Genomic DNA, 18,460 nt, shown 5'->3' with positions numbered 1-18,460 from the left:
TTTCGAAAGGAACGAAAATTAGTCTGTTTGGTCCTTAACTTGTTGGACCTATCCTGGGGAAGGGCGTGGCCTTTTTCTCCAGTAATATCAGAAATGATCTCCTTCAGTCCAGGCCCAAATAGGGTCTGCCCTTTGAAGGGTATCTTGAGAAGTTTAGACTTTGAAGTGACATCAGCTGACCAGGATTTAAGCCATAGCGCCCTACGTGCCTGAATGGCAAAACCTGAATTTTTAGCCGTTAGCTTGGTTAAATGAAAAACGGCATCAGAAATAATTGAATTGGCTAACTTAAGAGCTTTAAGCCTGTCAAGGATATCATCCAATGGGGTCTCTACCTGTAAAGCCTCCTCCAGAGACTCAAACCAGAAAGCCGCTGCAGCAGTGACTGGGGCAATGCATGCAAGAGGCTGGAGAATAAAACCTTGTTGTATAAAGATTTTCTTAAGGAAACCCTCTAATTTCTTATCCATAGGATCTAGGAAAGCACAACTGTCCTTGACAGGAATAGTTGTACGCTTAGCTAGGGTAGAGACTGCTCCCTCCACCTTAGGGACCGTCTGCCACAAGTCCTGTGTAGCGGCATCTATAGGAAACATTTTCTTAAAAGCAGGAGGGGGAGAGAACGGCACACCTGGTCTATCCCATTCCTTAGTAATAATTTCTGAAAACCTCTTTGGGATTGGAAAAACATCAGTGTAAACAGGCACTGCAAAGTATTGGTCCATTTTACACAATTTCTCTGGGACTACAATGGTGTCACAGTCATCCAGAGTCGCTAAAACCTCCCTGAGCAACACGCGGAGGTGTTCAAGCTTAAATTTAAATGCTGTCATTTCAGAGTCAGACTGAAGTAACGCCTTCCCGAATCAGAGAAGTCACCCACAGATAGAAGCTCTCCTGCTTCAACTTCTGCACATTGTGAGGGTATATCAGACATAGCTACTAAAGCGTCAGAGAGCTCTGTATTTGTTCTAGCCCCAGAGCTGTCCCGCTTTCCTTGTAACCCTGGTAGTTTGGACAATACCTCTGTGAAGGTATGATTCATAACTGCCGCCATGTCTTGTAAAGTAAACGCATTGGACGCGATAGATGTACTTGGCGTCCCTTGAGCGGGAGTTATAGGTTCTGACACGTGGGGAGAGCTAGATGGCATAACCTCCCTTTTGTCAGTCTCAGAAACCTCAGGTGATAAATCTTTAAAAGCCATAAAATGGTCTTTATAACTTATAGAAAGGTCAGTGCATTTGGTACACATTCTAAGAGGGGGTTCCACAATGGCTTCTAAACATAATGAACAAGGAGTTTCCTCTATGTCAGACATGTTTAACAGACTAGTAATGAGACCAGCAAGCTTGGAAAACACTTTAATAAATGTGAAAAAGCAATAATAAATAACGGTACTGTGCCTTTAAGAGAAAAAAACTACCACATAAACTGCAAAACAGTGAAAAAACGTAGTAAACTCTACGAAATTTTTACAGTGTGTATAAGGGACTAAAGCATCATTGCACCCACTTGCAAATGGATGATTAACCCCTCAGGCCCAAAAACGAATTAGAAAAACATTAAACCTGTTAACAAACAGTCAAACACACTGCCACAGCTCTGCTGTGACTCCTATCTGCCCTTAAAAGATTTTTGCAGGAACAAAACCCTCTATAGAGGTCCTATAAGCCAGAGGACTCCTTCAGGGAAGCTGGATGTCTCAGACTGAAAATGAAAATAGGCCCCTCTCACCATGCACTCAAAGTCAGAGGGCCTTAAAAAAGTACTCCTAGGAGTAATCTAACAAGCCATGTGGAAACTAGGCCCCAAATAAAGATTTATCACCCTCAGAGAAAAAACGTTTTTATTTATAAATCATGCAAACGTTTTTACACTAAGTAATATAGGTATTAACATGAATATTATCCCTTTTTGCAAGCATGATCCAGTTGTTGTTAAATCACTGTATTAGGCTTACCTTAAATATACCAGGCACTGTCAGCATTTTCTAGACCTTGTCATCTAGAAAATATACTGAACATACCTCAAAGCAGGCAATCTGCAGACCGTCCCCCCAACTGAAGTTTTCTTTCCATACTCTTCAGTTATGTGTGAGAACAGCAATGGACCTTAGTTACAAACCGCTAAGATCATCAAACCTCCAGGCAAAAGTCTTCTTCCAATTTCTGCCTGAGAGTAAAAACAGTACAACGCCGGTACAGTTTAAAAATAAACTTTTGATTGAAGGTAAAAACTACACTAAGTCACCACATCTCTCTTGATACTTCCTTTCTTGTCGAGAGCTGCAAGAGAATGACTGGGGGTGGCAGTTAGGGGAGGAGCTATATAGACAGCTCTGCTGTGGGTGTCCTCTTGCAGCTTCCTGTTGGGAAGGAGAATATCCCACAAGTAATGGATGAACCCGTGGACTGGATACACCTTTACAAGAGAAAACAGTAGCATGATGAGTAGTAATTATGCTACTATAGTTGTGCAAAGCAGTTTCTGTCACAAAGTGCAGGAATACGGCAGCACCCAGCACTAGTAAGGGGTTAAAATAATGGCTTTGTAGAGAGCGGCAAGTGTAGTAGAAAAAACAATAACATGATGAGTAGTAATTATGCTACTGTAGTTGTGCAAAGCAGTTTAAAGAGACAGTGTTCTCAGGGATGCAACAGATAAGAGTCCATTGTACTTAAACGTTGATGCAGGAACATCCTTTAAAAAGGTCTGAGCTCTCTCTCTCTCTATGCCTCTTGTTTATTTAGGTTTTCTGTAGCCATTATTACAGTACTGAAATTTTTATTATGGGTGCAGTTTTCAACAGGAAGAATATCTATTTCAAATGATGGTAAGTTATTTGTAAAACAACGGAATAAACTTTGTAAGTAAATTGGATCATTGGGAAGAGGAGAGGATTTTACAGTACCCAGTGCCGTTACCAGTATATAATCAGATCAGTATAATGAAGCTGTACATACCTGTTTAGACTTGTAAGAACAGGCCCTGCTCTCCCTTCAGGTGCTAATGTAATAATCACTGTACCACAGTGATGGACAACATCAACGTATACATAGCCATAGCCGGTAAGGAACACAACCTGAAAAACAATTATAATGTTTTCTATTACACTTTTACAGAAACAAATAGGTTTTATAAGCATAGGAAAGAGTTTTATATTTGCTGTCAGATCAAACAATGTAAGTTGCAGAAACAGATGCCTGAATGCTTGCTTTGCAATATCCCAAAAGAAGCTTGGATTGAATCTGTGCTTCTGAAATGTCACAAATAATATGCACTTATTGTGCTTGATTACCCCAGTGCTTCTGTTTCTTAAGATAGGAAACCTTTGAGACTTTCTCAATGGATAATTGAGGTATCTAGAAACAGAGAGTAGAAGACAAGAAGTACAATGTAGTCCATATTCCACTTTCCCACATTAGTCGCGCTTATTAAAAGGCCTTTGAACTCAAAAGTTTGTTCCCAATAAAATGTTTATTTAAACATAATTTAAAAAAAACTGAAATATGCAATGTCCTACTAAACTACAACACTTTACCTTCATGAGGTGAATAATTCCTGCATCTGTCTTTAAAATACAATCAGACTCCCTGGCTTTTTATACAACTCCAATGCACTGCCATGAGTACCCCTGAGTTTGGGTGGGTGCTTTGTTTAAAGGGACAGTATACACCATTTTTTAATGGAAGATGTTTAGCGTAGCACACCTTACAAAAATAGAGTTTAGATACAATGCCAATGAGACCAAATAATTACTCAAAACATGGGGTTATTGGTGCACATCCACTTGCAAATATATCTGCAAGTGAAGATAGGCCAATAGCCCCTGTTTTATATCTGTCTATCTATCTGCCTACATATCTATCAGCACAGATGTAAGGTTTTTCAAGTCAAATGCAATTCAAGGACACACCCCTTGAAAATCCTGATAGAATTCATGATCCTTGTCTCCTTTTCTGTGGCCAGATAGAGTCAAGTGTAAGTAATCTTGTAATCTAATTTAAGCAATCACAGTGTAGCGTGTGACAGGGTCGTTTACATTTCACTATAGTTACAATACAATCAGGATAATGTTTTACAACATATAAATATAGCATGAAGATTAACACAAAGCCTGTGAAATGCCTTCAATATGTGCAATATGTGTGTTTACCCAATAGCTGTAAGAATTGCCCTTCACAGATTTGCACATATTTTTTCTGGGATATTAGAAAGCCCAGTTTTATTTTTTTTATTTTTTTATTTAATCTTCACATTGACTTGTCATCTATTTCCCATAAACCCCCTCACTGACAGTACTGCAGAATATCATATGGCATTTTAGACACGGGTTTTATATGATCTTTGCAGCTATCTAATCTAACAAATTTGCTTCTTGAAGACACATTTTGAACATTTTCGAATTTCGCCAACATCCCAATCTAATAGAATTTAAAAAAAAAAGTGTATTTAAGGGACATTAAACCGCCATGCACAGCTACAAAAAATAGTAACTACACACCATGTTATTTCATGCTATTCCTATAGCTCTTTACAAATCAGTTCTCCTGTTTCAATAGCTTAAAGGTGCCAGATACTGAAGCTCCGCCTCTTTATACAGGGGGCTGCCATCTTGGAGCTCAGGTATTCTAACAGCCTGTGACAGAAGCAGTGCACAAAGTCAATATTACTGATCTGTAAATGTGTGCACAGCTCATGTCACAGACTCTGAGAATAACTGAGCTCAAAGATGGCGGCCCCCAGTACAAAGTGGCGGAGCTTCCGAATCTGGCACCTTTAAGCTATTAACAGGAGAGCGGATTTGAAAATCGCTGCAGGAACAGGATAAAATGCAAAAACACAGTGAGTAGTTATTATTCTTTTGTAGTTGTGCACAGCAGTTTCACGTCCCTTTCAGCTTGGGTGGTTTTTGGCTTTTTTTTCTCTATGGCATTCCAACCACAGCTCTTGAGTTAATTAAGCCACTTAAAGGGACATGAAACCCAAAAATTTTCTTTCATGATTTAGACAGAGCATACCATTTTAAACAACTTTCCAATTTACTTCAATTATTTAATTTGCTTTCTTCTATTATCCTTTGCTGAAAGGTTTATCTAGGAAAGCTCAGGAGCAGCAAAGAACCTAGGTTCTAGCTGTTGATTGGTTGCTGCATATATATACTGATTGTCATTGTCTCACCCATGTGTTCAGTCCGCAACCAGTAGTGCATTGCTGCTCCTTCAACACATTATACCAAGAGAAGGAAGAAAAATTGTTAATAGGAGTAAATTAGAAAACTGCTTAAAATTGCATGCTCTGTCTGAAGCATTAAAGAAAAAATTTGGGCTGCTAAACGGCTCTTAATATGAAAAAAATCTCTTCATACTATATTGCATGGCTCTTCTAATGCACTGGAACAGGCCCATTAAAAGGGACATAAAATGCAAAAAGAAAACACACTAATGTGAGCATTTTGTAACCCCTGCAAAGAGTTTAAACAAATAAAGTAATCTCCAGGGCAGCACTGTACTACTGGAGCCTACCTAACACATCTGGTGAGCCACAAACAAGAGGTTTATGTGTGTAGCCACCAATTGCCTGCTAGTTTACCAGTAGTGCACTGCTGTTCCTGAGCCTACATAGGTTTGCTTTTTAGCAAAGGATACCAAGCGAACAAAGTAAATATGATAGAAGAAGCAAATTGAAAAATATCTTAAAAGTGCATGTTCTGTGTGAACCATGAAAGTTTAATTTGACATTCATGTCCCTTTAATGTCTTAGATTTGTAGTGACTTCTAATATGAATACATATATATATAAAATATTAATCACAAAGTTATTAGCATCTAAAAAATTATGCTTATAATGCAGCAATCTGGCTGCATAATAATGTGCAAAAAATAAGATAAGTAAGTACTGTATATAGGGGCATTAAACACAAAATACATTTTATAATCATAGTATTAAATATTCACCAGACCCCCTCTAGCCATGGGTGCTGCCATGTTGAAATGTAGCTTTCACTGCATTCCAGAGCAACTCTGCTTCAGATACCTGCAGTGAAACCTAAGTTACAAATTGCTGCGCCCATAATTAGAGGGAGGTGCATGAAATATGTTTATGTCCCTTTAAAATGTGCTTTCTGAGCATGAATAATGGTGCATAGGCCCTCACAGCATATGGCCGTATGACGCAGACAAATAGTGATACATTTTACTAGAATGACTTTTACTAATGGAAGTATAATGCAAAAATGCTTCTATTTCAAATTGAAATGCATTTATGCACATTTCCATTTTGACTTTTCTATCCCTTTAAACAGTAATGTAAACACTGAGATTTTAATATAAAATGTTTTATTGTCTATAGTACAATATAGCTTTATTATTTCTTTTGTTCCCTTTTAATATAATTTAAGTCTGAAAGTTTTCTAGCTGACAGCAGTTAAGCACATATAGCAGTCTTTACAGACCTAACCCTGCCACATATCTGTCTCTAATTTGCTTCACTAGAGATTATCACATAAGGAACTGCAAAACAATAGTGATTTCCCCAACATATTGTCTATGGCAAGCCTTGTCTGATCCAATAACAAGTCCTTATTGCCTCTTCTAAATAAGGCAAATGGTGGGCAGAGTTTGGCTATTGAAAAACAACTGCAGCCAACTCAACGACTAAGTTCCTTTATTGCAAACCTGCAGAATAATATTGTAATTACAGGGTGTTTACTGTCCCTTTAAGTTGAGAATAGAAATAAATATATTTAGTATTTACTGTTTTTTTTCTTTTTTTTTAATCAAAAAGCTACAAATATAAATGCTCCTATGCTCTTTTATTAAAAGTTGTTTTATTATTAATCTTGTGCAAATAAAATAGTGAAAAGCACACAGTAATGAAGGGTGAGAGAGAGGTAAGAATCTAGAAATTCAGAAATGTTGCCTGTAAAATGCTTTTGAATAATGAATTCAATAAAGTGTAAACCACAAATCACAGCAAATATGTCCTAAACAAAAAAGAATAGGGAGCTACATTTGCTCACCTGAGTGCCATGGTTATTTATATCTATTAAATCGCTCCATTCCCCGGCCGCTTCCTCCGGTGACAATACTTTGATGTATATACTGGGAAGCAAATCCTTGGTTTTGCAGTCGGGAAAGTTGGACATTTGGTGATAAAGCTCATGATGGACTGAACATTCCGCTGGGATTTTCCTGCAATATATTTCAAATTTCGGAGTATCTGAAAGCAAATTGTTGAGATTTTCTTTATTAGGGTTTAGGACTTTAATGTTTAAAGTGTTTATTTAAATATTAAATGGGCGTTAAACTGCTGAGCACAGCTACAAAAAAAATAATAACTACTCATTCCATCCTGTTCCTGCAGCTCTTTACAAATAAGTTCTGTTTTAATAGCTTAAAGGTGCCAGATATGAAGCTCCGCCTCTATGTTCTGGGGGCTGCCATCTTGGAGTTCTGGTATTCTCACAGCCTGCGACAGAAGCAGTGCACACTCACAGATCGGTAATATTGTCCACTTTTTACAGCTATATTGGCTGGCATTTAACAAGCACCGGGCGGACAAGGTTTGCCAGTGGGAAGCAATACCCTACCCACATTTATCATTAGACAAGCCACTGCTTGTGCAATGCCGCCCCCTGCTAGCACACAGCCAATCGCATGCAAGCAGGGGCTGTTGATCACCCCGGTGGGGCTTGCAGGGGGTGATTGTAAACTGCAAACTAGGAGGCGGTGTATAGATAAAGAAGCAGCAGTCTGATGCCCGCTGCTACTTAACTATCAGCTGCATGCTTGCTTATGCAAGCCTGCACCGAAGCTGCATCTCAAAGCTTTATACATTTCCCCCATAATCTGCTTCATGTTAGTGTGCGCGATATGTCATGTGAATACAAAATATATTTTAAAAAGCACTCAATAATATTATAGAGCAATTCAGCCACAGCAAAAATGTGTAGCTCCTGCTTTGTATCATTCACCATAACCTAAAGCACTTTTTACAGTAATAAAAAAAAGGCAATATTACTGATCTGTGAGTGTGCAAAGCTTAAGACATAAGCTGCGAGAATACCTGAGTACCAAGATGGCAGCCCCCAGTACAAAGAGACGGAGCTCCAGTATCTGGCACCTTTAACCTATTAAAACAGGATAATTGATTTGAAAAGAGCTGTACTAATAGGATGAAATGCAATAACATAGTGAGTAGTAACCATTCAAGGGTAGTTGTGCCCAACAGTTTAATGTCCCTTTAAGAGCTAGATTACAAGTAATCTATAGTAATTATTTATTATAAAAGGCAAGGTATGTTTGTCCGATGCAGTCATGCGCAGCTGAGACTGCAGCGCGAGACAAACATACCAGGTCGTAAGGATCAGTAACCGCCGACTGCGCACGAGACAATGCGCATGCGCAGTAGAGATGCCTTTTTTCTGCCGCGATTTTGCTAAAAGTAGCGAGATCGCACCATTTTTGGTGGGCAGCGGTGTTGGCGATCGTTGGTGGCATGGGAGGGTTAGGTGGGTGGGACTGCTACGCTACAGAAAAAAAAAATGATCACAGTGGCAGGGAGGGGGGATGAGGGAGAGAATATCGGGAGGGGGGATGAGGGAGAGAATATCGGCAGGGGGGATGAGGGAGAGGGGAACATACCCGTCCTTACACATTTTGGCCCGTATACATGGGTTTTAAGACTAGTTATTAATATTTTTAAATATTTTATTTTTAATAAATACATAACACGCCTTAATATAACTCATGTCAGGTTAGAGCATATGAAGAATTAGTGTACTCCTGTCGGGTTTGCACACATAAACCCGACAGGAGTACCTTAATTCTTCATGTGCGCTAACCAGACACCACGTTAAACATAAAGCGCGAACCCTGAAGCGCATTAAGCATATATTACATTTCAATGTTCTTCACATATAATTTTTTTTAATTTTTAATAATTATATATATATGATAATAATGTAAAATATCTATCTACCCCTATATAGCTATACGAATAGATACACAGGTATAGGTATATATAGATATATTTATAAATATTTATTTAAAATAAAAAATAATTTTACTATATGTGAAGAACATTGGAATTTTACATATTTACAGTAAATGCAAAGTAAAACTCATTATTAAAAGGTCATGAAACCCACATTTTTTCTTTCATGATTTAGAAAGATTATGCAATTTTAAACAACTTTCAAATTTACTTATATTATCTAATTTGCTTAATTATCTTGATATTCTTTGCGGAAAAGCATATCTAGATAGGCTTAGTAGCTGCTGATTGGTGGCTGTACATAGATGCCTCGTGTGATTGGCTCACCCATGTGCATTGCTATTTCTTCAACAAAGGACATCTAAATAATGAAGCAAATTAGATAATAGAACTAAATTGGAATGTTGTTTAAAATTGTATTCTCTATCTGAATCATGAAAGAAAAAAAATGGGTTTAGTGTCCCTTTAAATATTACTATTAAATTATTATTTAGACACATACTGTATATTATAGCACTTCAAATATATGGGCATATACTATATACCTTTGAATAATCATAATAATTCTTAATTAATATTCATATGACTAATTTTTATCAGATAGTGTTTATATATTTATAGATAGTGTAACTGTTTTTAATTTTAATATATTTATGTTGTGTTTGGTGCAACTTTTATTTATCCCTAAACACTTTACGCAAGGTATTCAGTCGCACTAACCCGTCGATTGTGCTCAAGCAAATGCTTTTACTTTCAACTTTCAACTACAAGCACAGATTAATACGCCACTTCTAATCTAGCCCTACACGGTAAGGAAAGTAACGGTAATCACAGCACAGACTATTTTCATGGGAAGTTGACAGAAAACATGAAATCAGTGAATAACAGCTGGCAAAATATTTTACTGTCATAATCTTCCACATAAATGATCTAGCACAGATGGAATTATTAGGTTTATAGGTAGAAAAGAAGAAAGGCTTCCATCATTATTCACCTGCTAGTGTTATAGAAATATTTGGTAATAAATCCATACCTTTAATATTTTCTTTCAAAAGTAATGGGACACTGCACCGGTTACGAATAATTATCCGAGGGCTTGGGTCTTCTGTAAGCGTCAAATACGCTACCCCAAGGTGCTCTTGATAAGTCAACACTAACGCCCTAGACAGGAAAAAGGAAAAGCAAAAAAACAAAACATAAAGCTCATAACAACATATAAGGTGAAACTCGTATGTCTGCTTTTGTCTTAGAGTCCATGTGACAAGCTACCCCCATTTATTTTGTATCTTCACCCTCAGACATGAAGCTTGTAAGCTCTTTGAAGCTAGCTCCTCCTCTTCTGTTTTATGTATTATTTTTGTTTTTTAACATGAATCATTGTCATGGTTTATCCCTACTCATATACCCACTCCTACAGAATCTGTCATACTTTACAAGTAAATGTTACAATTAATAATGATTATCTTTATTTAAAGACTTCACAGAGAAATACAGGATGGAAGAGAGGAATTAGAGGGCCCAGGACACTAAATGAAAGTGTTTTTTCTGGACTAAAGAATGCCCATAGGCCTTTATGAATGTATGGTTTACATGTTCAAGCTGGTAATACTAACTGAACTACATATTCTTCAGATCATACAAACTAGATTTTAATATATACTGAAGACCCCAAATATCTATTGTGTGTAAACATTTCTATAGTGCAACACAGATGTTTGTTCACAGCAATAGTATGGAGAGACTAAACCTTCACTGTGATAAACTGTAATATAGTGATTTGCAACCAAAATGGAGTAGAACAAATTATGAGTGGTTGGACACAATTAAACAATTTTGTGAAATTTTGGAAGATGGAAATATCTGTATGTAATAAATAATCATATAATTTTAAAACATAAGGTATTTTTCAAGAAACCAACCACCTATAATGTTTTAAAAACACAAATCTGTATTTATGCAGACATTTTGGAGTTTATAGTGTATCAGAATTGTAATATGCATGCAGTGTATTCAGGGTCATAAAGCTACTGCAATTACTTGCATAATCCTGCAAAAGTGTGAATAATGTTGCTAGGACACATTCAGTGACATACTTAGTACACAATCCATTTCCACTGCAATCTCCAATAGGCACTGCCACACTTTGCCGAGGATACTCTTGATGTATCATTACGGGCAGGCTCCAGCATTCTGCATTGCCGACCCCAGCATTTGGACAAAGGCTGAGCAGAATGTATTTCTCAAGAGGTGATGGTTCAGCAGTTGACTGAACGGTGTCCGATACAAGATCCCAGAAAGGAATAGTATTGGATTTCGAAGGCAGTTGATCCCCAATTGGACTGATGTTGAAAACAGCACTGTCTGGTACAGGCACATACTTTGGAAAAGAGAAAAAAAGGGACAAAAATGATAAGTTTGATTAAAAGAAACAGATGATTTAGTCCAGGGAGATTTGACTTATTATTATGAGTTGGACATTTGAAGCCAAACATTGGATTGTTGAAGTACTGCCAGATTTCCAATACAGAGCACAAAGATATCATTTTTCCTTGGGCTTTAAACATAGTTCACAGAAAGGTCTTGCTGCATTGCAATTGAAAAAGCAACAGGTGAAAAGTGGTTATTTAAAAAAATACACATTTGTGGTTATATTATAATAGAGATGATATTTTTCAAATGCGCAAAGCCCTTTCTGCAGATGCTGAAGTTACAATGTTCTGTGCTGACTATTTAGCCTGTCTTTTATGGCTCAAGATATAAGAGATTAATATGCGATAGAGTTTAAGTATTTAAATAAAGGAAACTACCACATACTGTAAGTATTAATAAATATTAAACTACAGAAAGGGCTATTCTGTCATTTTTAACGTAAAAAGCTGTTAAGAAAAAACTTTTAAAGCAATTGTTCTACCTCTTCATCTGTGAGTTGTTGTAACACACACATCTGTGGGCTGTAGGAAACCTTCATTGAAGTATTGTTTATTATGGTGGTCTTATCTTCAATCTGTAAAATTTGTATTCCGTTTCGAATCATAGATGAAATGCAGAACTGGCAAAGCTAGAAAATAAATAAATACATAAATCAAATGAGAAAAAAAACCTGTTAAATACATTTTATGCAACGCTCTTTAAAATAATCATAAGTTTAGATCTTATAACTTTAATATAAATGACAATGCCAAAACCACTGCTACGAGGGGGGATTTTAGCATAGTTTTTTATTTGCAATAGGGGTTCTGGCAGTTTTGAGGTCAACAGCAGTCCGAGGATTTCAGTGATAGTGGTTAAGGGGTTTTAGCATTGGTGGTTTTCACTTTAAAGTTTGTGGTGATTTGGGGGTTAAATGTGTTAGGAGGTTCTGTCTGTTTAGGTATTTATTACTAGTTATTGTTAGTTTATATTGTTATTACTCACAGTAATAGTTTACACAGCTTTTACATGCAATGCTCAACTTGTATATGCACTATAGGTACAGGTATAGGGCATGATTAAGGGTGCCCAAAACGTAGTCCTACATCTGTATTTGCTCCATTTATGGAATAAAAACCTTTTTGAAGATTATTGGTGCGGCTGATTTTGGCTTTTCTGTATCTATAGTGGGTTGTGCAGGGAGCCACACATCTCGCACACTCCCTGGAAGTCTAGTGTGCTGGATTTACATTGTTGTTTGTACTGTATATGCACTATAGCCATGGGATGTGTTAATTTTGCAGTATACATAAGACACGACTGTGGTTCATTTCTTTAAGTAATGACTTGTATTACCAAACTAAGAGATGCTGACTAATGAGGCAAAGGGAAAAGTAGCAAACCTCAAGCAATTTGTATCTCTCGGCTTGTAGTAAAGTCCTGCTTAGGTCTCAACAGCCTTGCTCTTCTCAAAAAGAAGGCAGCCGTGGAGTTACAGGGTTTTGTGACTGCGGCTGCTGATTGGCTCATTGGCTGCGTCTAGCTTGGGACCAGCATTTAACACATTTGCATAGAGTTTTAGGCCATGTCATTTATGACATAGAATATCCCTTTTTCTATAAGTTTAACCCCTTTGCAAAATGCATTAAAAATATTCTTGCACATTAGAGCATTTTCTTATTGCAACCAAAAGAATGCTTTGAGTAAAACGGAACCCCATTGACAATCTACATGTAGCTATTAGTAAGACGATGATGTTATGTGGGTTAATAAGTCCATTCATTTAAACATCTTAGCTTCTAACATTTGATATTGAATTGTAACTTTTATATAATAATAGTATAATTCACTTAATGGTCTCTGATGACTTAATTATGCATGTTTCTTCTTGCCAATGTGAAAAAGCATGTATTTTATTAAATTGTAAGGCTAATGTGATTTTATATTGAGCAGAAATAGAATTAATGAGAATTGTTTTAGATTTACATTACAGTCCCTGCATATGATTATTTTTAGTGACCTACAGCCCTATAGATCAGTGGTTTTTAACCCAAGGGTCAAGACCATAAAAAGTCACCTGACCAAACCCACACAATTAGCTTAAAGATAAAATTTTCTCTACTGTAAACTTTTTAGTGAATACAATTGAAAAATACGATAACAAAATTTAAGAGAGTATTGACATAGGAAATATATGTATGAACTATATAGATGAATATATGAATAAAGTTACATAAAAGTCAAAATTAAACTTTCATGATTCAGATACAGCATATAATTTAAAAATACTTTTATATTAAGTTATTACCTAATGTATCCTTTGTTGAAAAGTATATGTACATATCCACAGCAGCAATGCACTACTTACTGGGAGCTAGCTGGGGATTGGTGGCTACACACATTTGTGTCTCGTCTTTAATGTGAACATTTTTCAAGGATACAGGGCAAACATTTGTCAAGTAATCCCGCCCTCTGCTCTCACGCAACCAATCACACAAAAGCAGCACCTGTCAAATTCTGAGGTGGCAGAGACTATAACAAGCAGGTGAGCCTGCACCATAATGTCTCAAAAGCTGTAATTGCAGCTTAATAAATACACCCCTTACTTCCTTAAAGGGCCATTATAGTTGAAAAGTTACATGGTCTGATTCGTTAGAGCACATTTTAAAACCCAGTCATGACCCGCAAATGGGTGAAAAACTTTGCCAAAGTAATGTTTGGGAGCCACATATAACTGAGCAGAAACTGATGCTGAACAAGTCAAGCAGCACTAGTCACTGAATATCATAGGCCGTTTTGTCTGGGGACCAACAGTTGTTTTCTGATCCTACTCTGTACTTTATATTTGTGTTTAACTACTTTGTGGGGGCTAAACATGTAGCATTATGCTAGTTTTAATATGATGGACTTTAACAAATTAGATCTTAAAATGTTTCACTGTTCACTGATACTATTGTATCCTCTTATTTCACTCTTCTGCCTAGAATAAACTAAAGTATTCTCTTGGCTGCAGTATTTTTAATGGCATCATAAAATGAAGCAAAGTAAACAGCATCATGCTAACAAGCCCCAAAAGGATGGAACAGGCTTTGTTTCACTCACATATTCTACTTCATATGCTGCACATGGTCAAAATGTAACAAACACTACTATAGAGGATTTAGTCTTAAAGGGAGAGACTTTATGTATGCACATGGAATACACCAGCAATTAAGCACTGAATTGCAAAAAGATTCAGCATAGAAACTGGTTTATATGTATTAGCACAATAGCAGGATTTAGTATTTAAAAGCACTTCATGAATACCCCCCATGAAAAGTTTCTTGAGTATGTTTCCTCTGTTTTAGAGTATGTTCCTTTAGTAGATTGTGATACCTAAATCAAGGTTTTTTTTATTCCATAAGTTTTGAAGATCTCACAAGTCTCTTCTTTAGGTGTTGATTTGAATATGTCAATAACCTTTTTTGTTTTTGTTTTAAAGTCAGGTGGGAATGAGCTCCTGAAGTGATCTGAGTAACCCTGCAGCAGGGCACTAGATTTTTCTTTAAATGTTTTTGTAGATGATGCATTTATGTAGCCAATCTTGGAATGTTTTTGTAAAAATGTATAGTTTTACTTATTTTTAAATAATATTGTGCTGATTTTAAGACTCCTGACCAAGCCCAAAAGTTTTAGATGTATACTGATGTCTATAGACTCCTGGTTGTATAATCTGTCATCAACATTGTAAAACTGTGAGATTCTAAATAGCCTGAATGATGGAACTCAGAAGCAGCACCCACTGCTTCATAAATGGAGCCTCATTGCGTGTGTATATTTGTGTGTGTGTTTATTTTTAAATAATGCTTAGTAAAATATGTTATGGCCGATATAATTTTAAGTCTAGTGTATCTTCTTCAAAAGATTAGGAAACCAAAGAGTGAGAACATGGTATATGCTAATTTGCATGTCTTGTTCACATCCTCAAAACCACCTCTCTATCCAACCTCCGCCTTATTTACCTACTTCCCATACCTCAAAACTTTTGGAAAGGCTAGTAAATACACATCTATTACATTTACACAGATAAACCCTCCCTCCTTGTTCCATTGTATTCTGGTTTTAGCCCCAAACACTCCACAGAGATTGCAATTATTAAGTTTACTAATGACCTACTTAAAGCAAAATCTTAAGGCCAGTTTTCTTTGTTAATCCTTCTTGATCAGTTTTCAGCCTTGGATACTCTTGACCACCCTCACTTGCTCCAAAGCCTCTAATCCTTTGGAATTTACAACACAGCCCTCTTGTGGTTCTCCTACTGTCTAACCATACCTTTAGTGTATCCTTCCCTGGCGTATCCTCTGCCTCTTTACCCCTTTCTGTCAGGGTACCACAAGGCTCTATTCTTGGCCTCCTTTTTTCAATATATACTTCATGCTTAGGTTCCTTAATAAAGTTCACAGGGTTTCAGTATCATGTGTATGCTAATGACACCCAAATCTACCTTTCTGCACAAGACCTATTCTCTTCCTTGCTAACTTTCTTATATTTTCTCCTTAAAGGGACACTGAACCCACATATTTTTGTGTGATTCAGATAGAGCATGTAATTTTAAGCAACTTTCTAATTTACTCCTATTATCAATTTTTCTTCGTTCCCTTGCTATCTTTATTTGAAAAGGAAGGCATCTAAGATTTTTTCTAGGTTCAGACCTATGGACAGCACTTTTTTTTTATTGGTGGATGAATTTATCCACCAATCAGCAAAGACAACCCAGGTTGTTCAGCAAAAATGGGCCGGCATCTAAACTTCTGGCATTTCAGATAAAGATACCAAGAGAAATAAGAAAATGTGATAATAGGAGTAAATAAGAAAATTGCTTAAAATTTCATGCTCACGAAAGAAAAAAATTGGGTTCAGTGTCCCTTTAATATCCTCTCACTGACAAACTAAATCTCTCTAAAAATTAGTTCTTTATTTGCCCCTTCTTCCAAAATCCTGACCTCCAACTTTCAATAACTGTTGATAAATAACATCATTATCCAAATCCTTCATGCCTGATGCCTTGGGGTCTCACTTAACTCAGGTCTTTGGCCAATTATTGGAGTTTCCACCTTAAACACATCTCCAAAATTTGCCACTTCCTCACACAAGACACAACTAAGATTTTAATATATTCTCTAGCTACCTCCTCACATTCCTGTCTACAGGGCTTCTACAGATTGGCCCTAATCTTGTGGAAAACTTGTGGAACGCCCCTAGTTTTCAAAGTTTCAAGTGCTCCTTAAAGACTCTACTGTTCATGGATGCATACAATATACACAAACCTTTTTGTACCTCAGTTCTTCTCCTTCCTTTGTCATCCCCTTGTACCCCCTTAGCCTTTAAGCTTACAAGCCCAGCTGTCCTCTATATCAGACCTTCTTAAACTGTGGGTTGCGACCCCATATGGGGTCGCGTAACCCTAATGTGGGGGTTATAAAAAATTCATGGAGGCCCGTGTAAGAAGAGGCCTCCTGATTCCATATTTCATCTTGCGATCTTAAGGCTGATCTTAAGGGTGCCATCGCACAGGGCACACACTCCAAGTGCGTGCTGGCTGCCTGCTTCCTCCCAGCACTTCCTCTTCCCTCCTCCACGGCAGCGATGGAAGGAAGTGATCATATGTCACTTCCTCCCAGTGCACTGGGCTGCTCAGGAGAGAAGAGGGAGCCCCCCAGAGAAGGTCCTTGCCCAACAGGTATGGTAGGAGGCCTATCTTTGTAGGAGTCATAAGCGAGAGTACTGGCAGCTACTTTATTTTTCTTCTACTTTCACCATGGCTCACATATTAACCTGGTCCCTGGGTAAGCAAAATTGCTTACAGGTGTTATCAGATCTACTTCATCAAGCCTTCTACAGTTTTTGTTTCTCAATCTTGAGTTTCAAGAGATCCTGGGAAGACTTACGCCTAGATTTAGAGTTCTGCGGCCAAAGGGGTGCGTTAGCTACGCATGCTTTTTTCTGGCCGCACCTTTTAAATACCGCTGGTATTGAGAGTTCACAGAATGGCTGCGTTAGGCTCCAAAAAAGGAGCGTAGAGCATATTTAACGCAACTTCAACTCTCGATACCAGCGGTGCTTACGGACGCGGCCAGCTTCAAAAACGTGCTCGTGCACGATTCCACCATAGAAAACAATGGGTCTGTTTGAGCTGAAAAAAAAACTAACACCTGCAAAAAAGCCGCGTTCAGCTCCTAACGCAGCCCCATTGTTTGCTATGGGGAAATACTTCCTACGTCTGCACCTAACACTCTAACATGTACCCCGAGTCTAAACACCCCTAACCTTACACTTATTAACCCCTAATCTGCCGCCCCCGCTATCGCTGACCCCTGCATATTATTATTAACCCCTAATCTGCCGCTCCGTAAACCGCTGCTACTTACATTATCCCTATGTACCCCTAATCTGCTGCCCCTAACACAGCCGACCCCTATATTATATTTATTAACCCCTAATCTGCCCCCCACAACGTCGCCTCCACCTGCCTACACTTATTAACCCTTAATCTGCCGAGCGGACCGCACCGCTATTATAATAAAGTTATTAACCCCTAATCCGCCTCACTAACCCTATAATAAATAGTATTAACCCCTAATCTGCCCTCCCTAACATCGCCGACACCTAACTTCAAACATTAACCCCTAATCTGCCGACTGGAGCTCACCGCTATTCTAATAAATGTATTAACCCCTAAAGCTAAGTCTAACCCTAACACTAACACCCCCCTAAGTTAAATATAATTTAAATCTAACGAAATTAATTAACTCTTATTAAATAAATTATTCCTATTTAAAGCTAAATACTTACCTGTGAAATAAATCCTAATATAGCTACAATATAAATTATAATTATATTATAGCTATTTTAGGATTTATATTTATTTTACAGGCAACTTTGTATTTATTTTAACCAGGTACAATAGCTATTAAATAGTTAAGAACTATTTAATAGCTAAAATAGTTAAAATAATTACAAAATTACCTGTAAAATAAATCCTAACCTAAGTTACAATTAAACCTAACACTAC

The 18,460-nt window shown here is 37.3% G+C and overlaps 1 protein-coding gene across 2 annotated transcripts in view; it reads right to left on the bottom strand.

The window, feature by feature from the left end:
• Positions 1-18,460, bottom strand: part of VPS13B (vacuolar protein sorting 13 homolog B) — a 1,996,594-nt gene that overhangs the window by 64,921 nt on the left and 1,913,213 nt on the right. For both annotated transcript variants that reach the window (XM_053715243.1, XM_053715242.1), the window contains exons 51-55: positions 11,912-12,058; positions 11,094-11,377; positions 10,034-10,161; positions 7,025-7,224; positions 2,967-3,085 (exon numbers count right to left, since the gene is read on the bottom strand). In XM_053715243.1, the coding sequence (XP_053571218.1) occupies positions 2,967-3,085; positions 7,025-7,224; positions 10,034-10,161; positions 11,094-11,377; positions 11,912-12,058 (878 nt within the window). The remainder of the gene's footprint in view (positions 1-2,966; positions 3,086-7,024; positions 7,225-10,033; positions 10,162-11,093; positions 11,378-11,911; positions 12,059-18,460) is intronic.

The sequence above is a fragment of the Bombina bombina genome, chromosome 5, assembly GCF_027579735.1.
Source record: "Bombina bombina isolate aBomBom1 chromosome 5, aBomBom1.pri, whole genome shotgun sequence".
Classification (NCBI taxonomy): Eukaryota; Metazoa; Chordata; class Amphibia; order Anura; family Bombinatoridae; genus Bombina; species Bombina bombina.
This window is presented reverse-complemented; position numbering and strand designations above follow the sequence as displayed.